Source organism: Myxocyprinus asiaticus, chromosome 17 (genome assembly GCF_019703515.2).
Source record: "Myxocyprinus asiaticus isolate MX2 ecotype Aquarium Trade chromosome 17, UBuf_Myxa_2, whole genome shotgun sequence".
NCBI lineage: Eukaryota > Metazoa > Chordata > Actinopteri > Cypriniformes > Catostomidae > Myxocyprinus > Myxocyprinus asiaticus.
The window spans coordinates 40,476,416-40,489,035 of record NC_059360.1 but is presented as its reverse complement, the minus strand read 5'-3'; the positions used below and the strand labels follow the sequence as shown (position 1 = coordinate 40,489,035).

The 12,620-nt window shown below is 40.0% G+C and overlaps 1 protein-coding gene across 6 annotated transcripts in view; it reads right to left on the bottom strand.

Moving 5' to 3' along the window:
* Nucleotides 1-53: 53 nt before the first annotated feature.
* The window catches only part of ppp1r13ba (protein phosphatase 1, regulatory subunit 13Ba), a 58,596-nt gene continuing 46,029 nt past the window's right edge, over nucleotides 54-12,620 (bottom strand). For 5 of the 6 annotated variants that reach the window (XM_051723066.1, XM_051723065.1, XM_051723067.1 and 2 more), the window contains 11 exons: nucleotides 8,995-9,135; nucleotides 8,466-8,658; nucleotides 7,694-7,825; nucleotides 5,331-5,440; nucleotides 4,795-5,221; nucleotides 3,955-4,703; nucleotides 2,160-2,297; nucleotides 1,913-2,046; nucleotides 1,519-1,685; nucleotides 1,216-1,415; nucleotides 54-1,037 (listed from right to left, as the gene is read on the bottom strand). In XM_051723066.1, coding sequence (XP_051579026.1) covers nucleotides 996-1,037; nucleotides 1,216-1,415; nucleotides 1,519-1,685; nucleotides 1,913-2,046; nucleotides 2,160-2,297; nucleotides 3,955-4,703; nucleotides 4,795-5,221; nucleotides 5,331-5,440; nucleotides 7,694-7,825; nucleotides 8,466-8,658; nucleotides 8,995-9,135 — 2,433 coding nt within the window. In that variant the 3' untranslated portion in view covers nucleotides 54-995. The remainder of the gene's footprint in view (nucleotides 1,038-1,215; nucleotides 1,416-1,518; nucleotides 1,686-1,912; nucleotides 2,047-2,159; nucleotides 2,298-3,954; nucleotides 4,704-4,794; nucleotides 5,222-5,330; nucleotides 5,441-7,693; nucleotides 7,826-8,465; nucleotides 8,659-8,994; nucleotides 9,136-12,620) is intronic. The other variant, XM_051723069.1, reaches the window with a different exon arrangement.

Sequence of the window (12,620 nt, the reverse complement as noted above, 5' to 3'; positions counted from 1 at the left end):
TTAAAAGTAACTCCTGTAAACAGGCTGTAAAAAACTAGAGTCAAAACAACATGCGAGTTTGTCCCAATGTGGAAATTTTATTGTGCACATATACATGACATGTTGCATAAATGGCTCTTGTATGGCACCACGAACACAAGGCAGAGCCTACCTGTTTTGACAGCCATATTGTATCAAGCTTTTTGAAGAATTTATTTTTTTAAGAGGAAGAAGTTCATGTAGCATATGAAAAAACTTAAAAGAAGCGTAGGAATATACAGTAGATTTATGTAATATGTTGCCAATATCCCCATGTTAATGGAAAAACCATCACTGCAATAGTTGTTTTGTCATCACTTTATGCATCCTCTTAAAACTTAGTTCCTCACACATGACTACACAGTTTCATCTCCTCAGTCCCACATAAAAAATATACACGTTTTCAGACCAGGCCACTTCCTTATTATCCATTAGCAGCTTGACCAGCCTCAAGGCCTCTTTTAAACACTTTCTGGCACCTTCCTTCCTTTTCCCTGAATCAGCAACTTCTAAACTGTGGGAAATGAAAAATCAGTTCCTATAGTTTCCTCTTCAACCTGACAATAACCACAGAGAACAAACATTAGAATCCTAGATTGAACACTCTGCCGCCAACTGTTTTCATCACATACCCGTCACACTCTTGACAGTCACATCCAACTCACACGCATCCACATACTCGGAAGGTTTACACTTTGGGAGTGGAGAGAGAAGCTAACATGTTCTTCAACAGGGATATGGGTAAGAGGGACACAGCAAAAACAACACATCAAAGTGACAAATACAATCTGGGATACAAAAGGAAGACCACTGATTTCCCCACTCTTGGGTAAACATCTTGTCTGACTCCAGACGTGCTCCATCATCTTGCCACCCCTGTGGGCTCCGTGTTGTGATGGCCAAGACAGGGCAGAGCGCCATCCTGCAGCTTCATGCCAAGTGTTGATACAGGAGCTTGTACTGTCTCTTTTGGCCACCTATGCCAAGGAACGTTGCCTGGGTTTGATTCTAGGATACAGCTATAATGAAAGCGGACAGCAACAATTCAACAAATCGACAATCTTTTAAATTATTAAAAGGCTTGAATTTTTTCTGTCACTTAGAGAAATGCTGCAAACAGCAACAATTTACTGCAACGTGAATGCACAAGAGTGACTTTAATTAAATTAATGTTTGCCTAATATATCGGTGTTTTACCCCTAATAAATTGCGTGGTATATAGCCCTCCTTGTCATTAAACCTGGCCCACCACCACTCTGTCTCGCTGTCATCTCTGCGGCTCATCACGGTGAGAGCGTCACCCTCACGGAAGGACAGCTCATCTGCACTCTGAGCTTCATAGTCCCACAGGGCATAAACTGTCCCTTTATTCATTACGCCCAGCTTCTCTTGCACACCTGAGAGAGAAATTATTGCTTTTGAAAACATTTACAGTCACTACCCTAGAAATACACACTTATCATTAAGAATAACCACACCAGAATATGTTTTTAATAATACCATATAGAAACTGAGAGCATTGGATGTAACCCTCCTCCATCTCCTCGCACTTGTCCGCTGCAGTCTCTACATCACTGATTGTAGTGGCAAAAATGGCTGCACCAGACTCCACCAGCAGCTTGCAGAGATGAACATTGTTGCATGAGGCTGCGCAGTGCAGGGGCGTCCTGATGCCAAACAGAGTTAATTCTTAGTGATACTATTTTTCATGTATAGTAATACTGTTAAAATACCCTCATATTTAAACATTCTACATTATTGATGAGTGAGAATTACACATCTGGTCAATATGAAATGAATTTGTTTTTCAATAGTCCCTAAAACAGACAAAATGACTGCTGTGGACTAATAATATTTCTTGAGATAACCTATACAACAAAGTAATGGTTCTCACCATCCGTCACTGTCTGCTGCATTGACATTGACCCCAAAGTCCAGCAGGAACTTCACAATATGGTGGTGACCTGCACAAACTGAGTTATGGAGGGGCGTGATACCCTCATCATTTGGAGTGCTGGGATTTTCCACCTGAGCAAGGAGTCAAACAAACACAACTTGAGGGAATAAACTTGGTGAGCTACTTCTGAGTCTTTCAAGTAATACATTGTAGATGCAAGTGGCCTGTGATAGCTGAATGGTACCTCATAGATAATCCTTTGCACCAAGTCAAATTCACCCTCAAGAGATGCATCCAAAAGCAGTGCAAGAGGATTGAATTTCACCCTCAAGCCGTGACCGGTCCGCTCAGAACCCGGCTTCTTCAGGTTGGTGCGCTTGACCTATGATGTGAAAACATTATTTTAGTTTTCATATGGATTGTGGTTTCATAATGTGCTACACAATTTCCCATGCACACATAGGAATTTATAAAAAATAAACTTGGCAAAAAATGTGTGTGCACCTGCACCGTCCGCACACTCTTGACTGTGTGTATGAACTCTTTCATTGGTGTGTGAAAATTGGCGACTCCAACTGGCCAAGTAATGTACTGAACAGACTAATTATAAACCCTGTCTTTTAATACAACACATTTAGAATAAAAAAATTATGGAATCAAGCTCGATTCAGAAGTAATAGTTGTCCAGCCGTAGCCGTAGGCTATATACATTTTACGTAACCAATTGAAAAGGTATTACAATAATAGCTGTAATAAATAAATATTGTTAGTGGATGAGCTGCTTTCGGAGGACTTTCCTGCATCATGGCTATTTAGATTTTCTATTCCCAAAGGCCATCCACTTGGAACTGTATTTTATTACATTCTGAGGTAAAAGACAACATTTGAACAAAGATTATCTGTGATGCGCACTTGACTAACTGATGTGGAATAGCCTGGTAAAACAGATGACACATTCAGTAGTTGAATGAACCATTGTAAAGACTGGTGGTCAGCTGTCGGGATATGGCTTATCTTCAGAAACATGGTACTGTAAAGATGCACAAAGGTGCAGCACTGCGGTTCATAAAATGTGCTGCCTGCCCTATTTACTGGTAGTCCCGACCCGAAATGCAATGATATGTAAAATGCATTTGCTGTTCAGCAGTGTTGTGGTATAAGTCTAATATAAAACAAAAGATAAGCTTACACGTTGCACTTTTTATTTCTTAAAGCTGCAAGTTGACTATGTCAGACAGAATTTTATTATGTAAACAAATATATAAAAACCTTAAAACGTGTTTTAAAAATTAACTGAGGAGCAAAACTGCATAAGTTAGGTTAAGTTTACGTTTAATACACTCAAAAATAAACTCCAAATGGTGTGAGAATAAGACACTTAACATAATAATAAGATATATTCTCTGTTAACAAGTCTAAATAAACTATTATATTTGTCAGGTAAACTGATCTTGTTTAAAGGATGTTTAGATATTTTTATAATAAAACAAGACAAATATTAAGAAATTATTTTAAGCAGGGCTATTCCCATGCAGCATGAAGGCTTGAGTCTGTATTATCTCCTGTTTTCTCGTACAGTTAAACGCAGTGTCACATGTCTGGATGGCAAAATGCATATTGTAATTATATGTAGATGAGGTAATGCATAGTAAAAACAGGTGTTGTACGCTCCATATATGGTTATTTCAGGGAGGAGACGGGGAAGGGAATAAAGCACATGCATGTACGCACAATGTTCTTCTAAATGGGGTTTATAAAGGGAGGTTTGCAGATGTTCTGCCGTAAATCTGACGTTTGTGCATACCCACACTTTTAGTGTGAAATCTACAGCAAGTTTTATACATTCTAATCCTTATTTTGCAGTACCACAGAGGAAAACGAAACTGTAACAAGCCCGGTTCAGAACGGAACAGCAGGGTTCTGCAATGAGAACTGTTCAGCCTGATGGTGGAAAAAAGGCTTTTGAGTTTAATTATGGAAATGTACCATATTCAAGAATATGCTAAATAATCAAGCCAACAAACTTAGTGCCAACTCACCATTGACACACATGTAGAAGTGTCTGACTGTGTTGTGGTGTCCTGCTCTGCAGGGGAGTGGGCTTCTGGTACAGGGCTAGGTTGTGTGTCTGTAACACTGGTGTGGTTGTTGTTATGATTGTCCTCAGGGGTGTCCTTGTGTGAGGGGCCTGAGGCATCAGCAGACTGGGTTCCGCCTGATTCTGTGGATGTATGCATCAGCTGGTTTTCATTGTCATCCGCTGTAGGTGATGTGGAAGAGGTGGTAGGAGGGTCTGGGATGGTCATCTCTGTTGAAGGTCCAGCAAACATGTTCAACTCCATTTGGTTCCCATTGGCAGTGTCCACTTCACCCAGGGCTGTGACCATGTAGCTAAGAGGACTGTCAGGCTGGTAGAAGGGCATACCACTCACTCCACCCTCAATGCCACCTGCAAGGGTGTTAAAGCGCTGATATAGAAGCTTCTGAATGTTAGGCCCAGTTGGTCCTTCTGGCTCTGTGATGGAGCTTCGCTTCTTCAATGGTCGAGGAGCATTGGCTAATTTTCTTCTCAGCACCTCCAGGTCTATGTCGCTTTGGTAACGGAGAGGGGAGTGGGCCACAGGAGTCAGTTTGGTAGGGCTGAGAGGGCGAGGGATGTTCTCCACACTGGGTGGAGGGAGGGGAGCACTCTCTTGGTCAGCTTCCCTGTCTACTTCATCTCTGGAGGACTGGTAGGGGGGAACTGGGGAGGGAGAGGTGGAACCTGGTAGGACTGGCTTTCCGTATACTGGAGACCAGTGAAAAGAAAGCACATTTAAAAGAAAGGAACATACAAAACATCCTGTGTGTGGATTAAGCTTAAATGCATTGCTTTTTACCTGCTTTGACAGCAGCTCTGCTACTGCTGGAGTAGTTTTTGGCTGTAGACTGATGCAGGTACATGTTGTAAATGGAGCTGGAGTTCATAGTTGCAGGTCCCTTCCTTGGAGACTGAGGCCGGGACCCTCTGTCTGGAATAAAGGGACGCACTGCCACAGCAAGAGGAGGCTCTGTCCTCTCACCCTGAGGGAAGAGAGCTGACCCTGGTGTGGGGCTGGGTGGCACTGTTATCCGCTGTTGGATCTGCTGTGAGGAGGAACCAGCGGCAGGGGGTGCTCTCTGCCAGGCTAAGTTGCCAGGAGCAGAGCGGGGCAAAGAGCTGGTGGCACAGACTGTGGAGTGATGGCCTGCACTGGGATAGGTGCCATAGGTGGGTGGAGGCTGTTTAGACAATGCTGTTACTGTGCCTAACAGCTTAGGGGCTTCCTGCAAAAAGATGAATCCACCAGTTAAACATGGATTCAAAGATGTCTTCCACAAGAACACTTACTACTTAAGCTCTAAGGGGACAGTAGTGAGTACTATATAATCTCACCTTGTCTGAGGTACCCATCTTGCTGGTGGGATCTTGACTTGTGTCCTTCCAGTCTGGTGGTTTCAGAAGAACCCTACTATTGCTGAAGGAGGGCCAGTTTGCATTATTAGCTGTAGGGAGCACAGCAATATACCAAATGAGTTTGGTGGAAAGAGACAGAAACGTATATGCTCTTTCTTAAGTCAGCCTCATTATGGTACAGACTGACCTGCTCATCGGGTCATTAAAGCAGGAGATGAGTCTCAAATGGGACTACACTCACATCTCTGACCCTTGTGACATAAGGACACTTCTTATCAGGGTTTTGATTGGGGTGTATTTCTGTCCTGTCCTCTACTCCGATCCAGCTCTCTCTGGGTTAAATGGATTACTAAGCCTACGTGTCCAAGTCTACTGCTCTGCTTGTCAGATCCACAAGCGATGATGCATGTTTATCCCATCTGTCTGACCGACACCCCATCAAACTAACTGGCAAGTTGACGGCCAAGTCCCACAAAGGAGAAATGCAGTGAAGCAAACGATTAAAACAGATCAGAAATGGGGTTTTCTTTTCTCTAAATAGGTCAAATTCTTCCTGTGGCTAATTATACTGAAGGTTGAATGCAATGCTTTATGTATTCTTAAGGCCAGGCTGAAATTTTCATGACTGCTTATTAAAATAGATGTTGTTACATAATTGTTGTTGTTATTTCTACCAGGGTTTTATGATTCCTGTGGATTGCTCTGTAGGGATACGTTAATAGTATTTATCTTTAAGCCAAAAATTGGTGGGGCTCAAATTGCCATTTTGTGCACTTAGTTTGTCAGTACCCATGAGGTAAGCTCTTATATACACCGATCAGCCACAACATTAAAACCACCTGCCTAATGTTGTGTAGGTCCCCCTTGTGCCACCAAAACAGCACCAACCCACATCTCAGAACAGCATTCTGAGATGCTATTGTTCTCACCACAATTGTAAAGAATGGTTATCTGCGTTTCCGTAGACCAGTCTGGCCATTCTCTGTTGACCTCCTCATCAACAAGGCATTTCCTTCCACAGAACTGTCACTCACTGGATGTTTTTTGTTTTTTGGCACCATTCTGAATAAATTCTAGAGACTGTTGTGCGTGAAAATCCTAGGAGATCAGCAGTTACAGAAATACTCAAACCAGCCCATCTGGACCAACAGTTATGCCACGGTCCAAATCATTGAGATCACATTTTTTCCCCATTCTGATGGTTGATGTGAACATTAACTGAAGCTCCTGGCCTGTATCTGCATGATTTTATGCATTTCTGCCACATGATTGGCTGATTAGATAATTGCATGGATGATTGTTGGTGCCAGACGGGCTGGTTTGAGTATTTCTGTAACTGCTGATCTCCTGGGATTTTTGTGGACAGAAATGCCTTGCTGATGAGAGAGGTCAACAGAGAATGGCCAGTTTGTGGTTTAAACTGAAAAGGCTACAGTAACTCAAATAACTGCTCTGTACAATTTTGGTGAGAACAATAGCATCTCAGAATGCTATTCTGAGATGCGGTTTGGTGCTGTTTTGGTGGCACGAGGGGGACCTACACAATATTAGGCAGGTGGTTTTAATGTTGTGGCTGATCGGTGTATATGGGTACTGACAAACCAAATGCAAGCTGGTGATTAATTTTTTGTAGCTTTTCAGTGTTTGTGAAATGTATGATCAAATTATTTCACAATGTATTTATGTAGCAATGGCTGCAAATTATGTTGGTTTAAAATAAAATAAATTCAATTTCATTTGTGATGCACTGATATAAAAAATTTGTGCAAATACTGATTAATAATTACAGATTATTTAGAACAGCATCTGCCAATACAGATAGTTTGGTGGTTCTGCTTTTTTTGCTACAATGTCAAAGTACTGATAATTAATTAAACAACTTCAAAAGAAATGTAAAAACTTTTTTCTCTGAGTAACTGGTCTCAGTTATAAACAAAACACTGAAGCAAAATGCACATCATTAACTCACATTAACATTCTTAACTCACATTAACTGAATTCTGAAAATTTAAGATTTTAAAACTGTCTTTAGTTTAGATTTTCCACTGTCACCTAATGCACGAGTTGTAGGCTAATTTTCAGATTTTGATTGATGGAAAATAATCGGCCCTGATCATCAGCTGTTTTTAAACAATCACCAGATGTCCGATTGCAGATAACTGGCTGATATATCAGTGCATCATTTTATTATAAATTGTTTTTTTTTCTTAAATGGCCTTATGGCAAACACAAGCAAATCTCTGTTCGGTTAAAAAAATACAAAAATTAAAAAAAAGTGCAACCTTGTTATAGTCATTTTATGCTGGTCAGATTTTCTCCTGCTGTCAAGCCTGAACACTCACTAGAGGTACAGTTGGAGTCTGTGGGGGCCTCTGGTCCCTCTTTAGGGTCTGATGATGGCACCAGAGTGTCCACTATGATGTCTAAGTCTGAGACCTTCCATTGGCCTGCAGGCATCCTCACCCTGTCTTCCTCTGTGCCGCCGCCCCCACATACATGACACAGAAGCATGACAACGAAAACAAAGGGAGGAGGAGAAGAGGTGACAGACATGACAGAATGGGAAAGCATGTTAGCAATTAAGAAAGTTTTCTTTAGTATGAAGTTAATTAGAAAATCTGAGTAAAGACATGTTCAAAACTGTCTTTTGGATGGAAAGTGATGCTGCAATCCTAGTTAAAATATTATTGTTAGCACTGTGATGTCAAGAATGATAAAGATTTGCTACTACAAATTTTCTAGGAAATGAGAGAAGCATATACAGAAAATTAAACTGAGATGAATGAGTGGTTTTACAGTAGTAGTGAGAAAGAATATTAATTTTCACAAGGAAAGCTGAGGAGGAGCTTGGTGCTTGATGTTGAGTGATGGATTTTCACAGCCTTCAAGATCTTCAAGGCTAAAACATAATGATATGGTGCATCTATCATCTCCTCTGTCGTAATATCCCACTGAAAGGGATCTTGACCTCTTGTAAACCTGTTTGATGCTTATTGTTTTAACAGAGGCTTTTTATATGGACACATTTTCAGATATTGATGAGTGTAGCTGCTTGTTGCAATCCAGGGATGTGGCAAGGGTAAAATGTTGTCAAAGAATAGGGGAAAGACTGACCTGACTTGGACCGAGCATGGTTGATTGTAGAAGGAGCAGAGAGAGACTGTGGCTTCAGGGGATCAGGAGGTAAATTGTAGCCTCCTTCCTGTCGCCCGGGCACTGGGACCTGGATGTAGGGACAGACTGCTGCCACCCGGCCAGAGCTGCCTGAGGTGGGCTGAGGGGAGGGAGGGCCACTCATTCGGCCAAGCTGTGGTAAAAGGGAATGGCCATTTAGACCACAAATAAGACTAGATGCTTCTAGATTTTCACCTTGAAAGATATTATGCTGCAATTGGCAAGCTACTAGTATGTATTAACAAACATCCTTAAATATGACTGAATGCATCTATTTAGACAACTCTCCTATATTCATGTTGAAACAAGATTTTTGTGCTGAAGTGGCATGGTTTAATCATGGTTGCATCTTTAAACGGTAAATATGCAATGATTTATGATGCAGCTCAATATAACTTTACATTGCATCTGGTGCATGTGGCTAACTTCACAAATAGGCTGCATGACTTTGTTGTTCTTTATCACATGCCTCTGCTTTTTTCTTGTAGAGACGCTGTCTGAGGTCCCCGATACGCTTGTCCATCATGGTCACCTCCATGTTACGCTTGTTAAGCATATCCTTGTGTTGCTGTATCTTGCTGTTCTGTTCCTGATTTAACTTGTTCCGGATCTAAATGTTAATACAAACATGCATGCGTCAGACACACATATACAGAACTTACTATTACATGAATTTATATGCTGGAATATTTTCCTGTCTCATCAAATGTCCAAAGATTTATGCAACTAATATCTTTGGAATTTGAAACATACTTGGAATTATGGAACATAATTGGAATATTTTAAGCATTATCTCCTTGGGGCACAAACCGTCCCAGAACAACTTCATAGAGACTAGATTCGGGCGAAAGCATAAACAAGTGTGGCAAAACAATGTGCATCAAAGTCTTTAAAAAAATTCACTGGAGAAAGAAAAAAAAATACGATCATCAAACAGTGTTAATGGATTAAAAGAATCTCTTTTCCTTATTATGTTTTCTCAAGAAAGTGGAATATATTTAAGATAAAATTAGATTAATAATTTTTTTGGGGTGTATATATATATATATATATATATATATATATATATATATACACACACACACACACACACACACACACACACACACAGTTGTGCTCAAAAGTTTGCATACCCTGGCAGAAATTGTGAAATTTTGGCATTGATTTTGAAAATATGACTGATCATGCAAAAAAACTGACTTTTATTTAAGGATAGTGATCATATGAAGCCATTAATTATCACATAGTTGTTTGGCTTCTTTTTAAATCATAATGATAACAGAAATCACCCAAATGGCCCTGATCAAAAGTTTACATACCCCTGAATGTTTGGCCTTGTTACAGACACAAATCAATGTCACACAGCCATATACACAAGTGCAATGGTGTGTGAAATTCTTGGGTGCAGTTCCGAGCAACATAGCAGTCGTAACTGCACCCAAGGTGTCACACACAGGTTTAAATGGCAATTAAAGGTCAATTTCCCACACCTGTGGCTTTTTAAATTGCAATTACTGCCTGTGTATAAATAGTCAATGAGTTTGTTATCTCTCACATGGATGCACTGCGCAGGCTAGATACCGAGCCATGGGGAGCAGAAAAGAACTGTCAAAAGACCTGTGTAACAAGGTAATGGAACTTTATAAAGATGGAAAAGGATTTAAAAAGATATCCAAAGCCTTGAAAATGCCAGTCAGTACTGTTCATTCACTTATTAGAAGTGGAAAATTCGGGGATCTCTTGATACCAAGCCAAGGTCAGGTAGTCCAAGAAAGATTTCAGCCAAAACTGCCAGAAGAATTGTTCGGGATACAAAGAAAAACCCACAGGTAACTTAAGGAGAAATTCAGGCTGCTCTGGAAAAAGATGGTGTGGTTGTTTCAAGGAGCACAATACGACGATACTTGAACAAAAATGAGCTGCATGGTCGAGTTGTCAGAAAGAAGCCTTTACTGCGCCAATGCCACAAAAAAGCCCGGCTACAATATGCCCGACAACACCTTGACACGTCTCACAGCTTCTGGCACACTGTAATTTGGAGTGATGAGACCAAAATAGAGTTTTATTGTCACAACCATAAGCGCTTTGTTTGGAGAGGGGTCAACAAGGCCCAGTGCTCGAATTGAGGGGGGGCTGGGGGGATCCAGGACTCCCATAAGGCATTAGGGACCCCCCATAATAAGTAAAAAATAGACTTAGGGGGTTCCCCAATATACTTATATTTTAGTAAAAATAATAATGACAAATCTGATTAAATTCATGCAGTGGATACGGTACATTTCATGAATTAATTATTTACAATAATTTATATTAAGTTTGTTTATAGGCTAGTTGTCATGTCTCTTTAAAATGTAAACACCCCACCACACATCTAAAGACCGCTAAGCGCATGACATTGTTGACATGACTGCTTGCTTGGTGCTGCTCCGGTGAAGCTAACTTTAGCTAAAAAATGGAGAATAATAAACCTCCACTCGCAGTCGGGACGAGAAAGCTTCTTACTGACTTTTTTGAGGGGTAATTTTCTCTCTCACTATATCTTTCTACTATATCTATCCACTCCATGTCGGGGCTTTTGTATTCCTTGCATAAATTGGAAACATTTAGGCTTACTCATTTTTCATTATTAATAGGCCTGGTTCTACGGGGGTGTTCGAGATCGTGATGAAGATGAGTGACAGCTTTTTAGTGATTATAAAGTGAGCACTCTTTGTGCGCCTTCTATGCTATATATAATCCATTCAGAATTTGTATAAAACTTGTTTTTCATGCTGCTAAGAGGAGGACCAACGGCCACGTACACGCTGCAAAGCTTCGGGAATTTCATCCGCATATAAATGTGGGATTCACTCTTGAAATAGCAATGATTGACATATCGATAACCATAGTATTGTTTGTTCCTGAATAAAGCAGCCTTTTTGACTGAAATGGTTGAATAGTCTGCTGACTGACTCACTCATAACGGTCCCTTGTCGCCAGCTACTGACGTAACAATGTAACTGCACTGAAATCCCCACCAACACTAACACACAGACTGACAGCCTGTCTTGTCACAATTTATATTTTTAATATCTAATAAACTAGTTTCATGCATTTAAACAAGTCTTTTGGAACAAACATTATTATCACAATGTGTCACATCAATCATCCAGTTGTTTTTAGGGTAGTAAATACTACATTGGTAAATAATGCTAGAATTATTCTGTTGAATGTACACTACTGTTCAAAAGTCTCTTCTGCTCACCAAGCCTGCATTGATTTGATCCAAAATACAGTAAAAACACTAATATTGTGAAATATTATTAAAATTTAAAATAATAATAATACAATAGTAAAATGTAATTTATTCCTGTGATCAGAGCTGAATTTTCAACATCATTACTCCAGTCTTTAGCGTCACATGATCCTTCAGATATTCTGATATGTTGATTTGATGCGCAAGAAACATTTCTGATTATTATCAATGTTGAAAACAGTTGTGTACAAATTTTTTTCAGGATTCTTTGATGAATAGAAAGTTCAAAAGAACAACATTTATCTGAAATAGAAATCTTTTGTAACATTATACACTACCGTTCAAAAGTTTGGGGTTAGTAAGAATGTATTTATTTTTTTGGGAAAGAAATTAAAGAAATGAATACTTTTATTCAGCAAGGATGCATTAAATTGATCAAAAGTGACAGTAAAGACATTTATAATGTTTGCCCAGTTGTCCTGCACTCTTTGAATAAAGCTCCCGCACCTGGGTTCATACCTAATCTCCTCTCTATAGTATCATTACAGCCTGATAGTATTTTGCCATCCTTTTGCTACTGTTTAAGTAATAAAAAAAGGTCCTTAAACAGGTCCTTTTGAAGTTACTGACTGCTCCTTTATCACTGCTTTCTGAGACATTATGAAATAATTATTCCTGTGCCACTGTTGAATCTGACAGTGATACCATCCAGTGAGTCTGGAAGGCATCTGATAATTTTCTACTGTTTTTGAGACATTTCAATGTATTTTGAAGTCACATGCTTACACGGGTCTTCAAAAGCCTTATATGTAGTCCCCTGGTATATTTGCAATAGTTGCCCTTTTGGGTCTGCTGCTTTG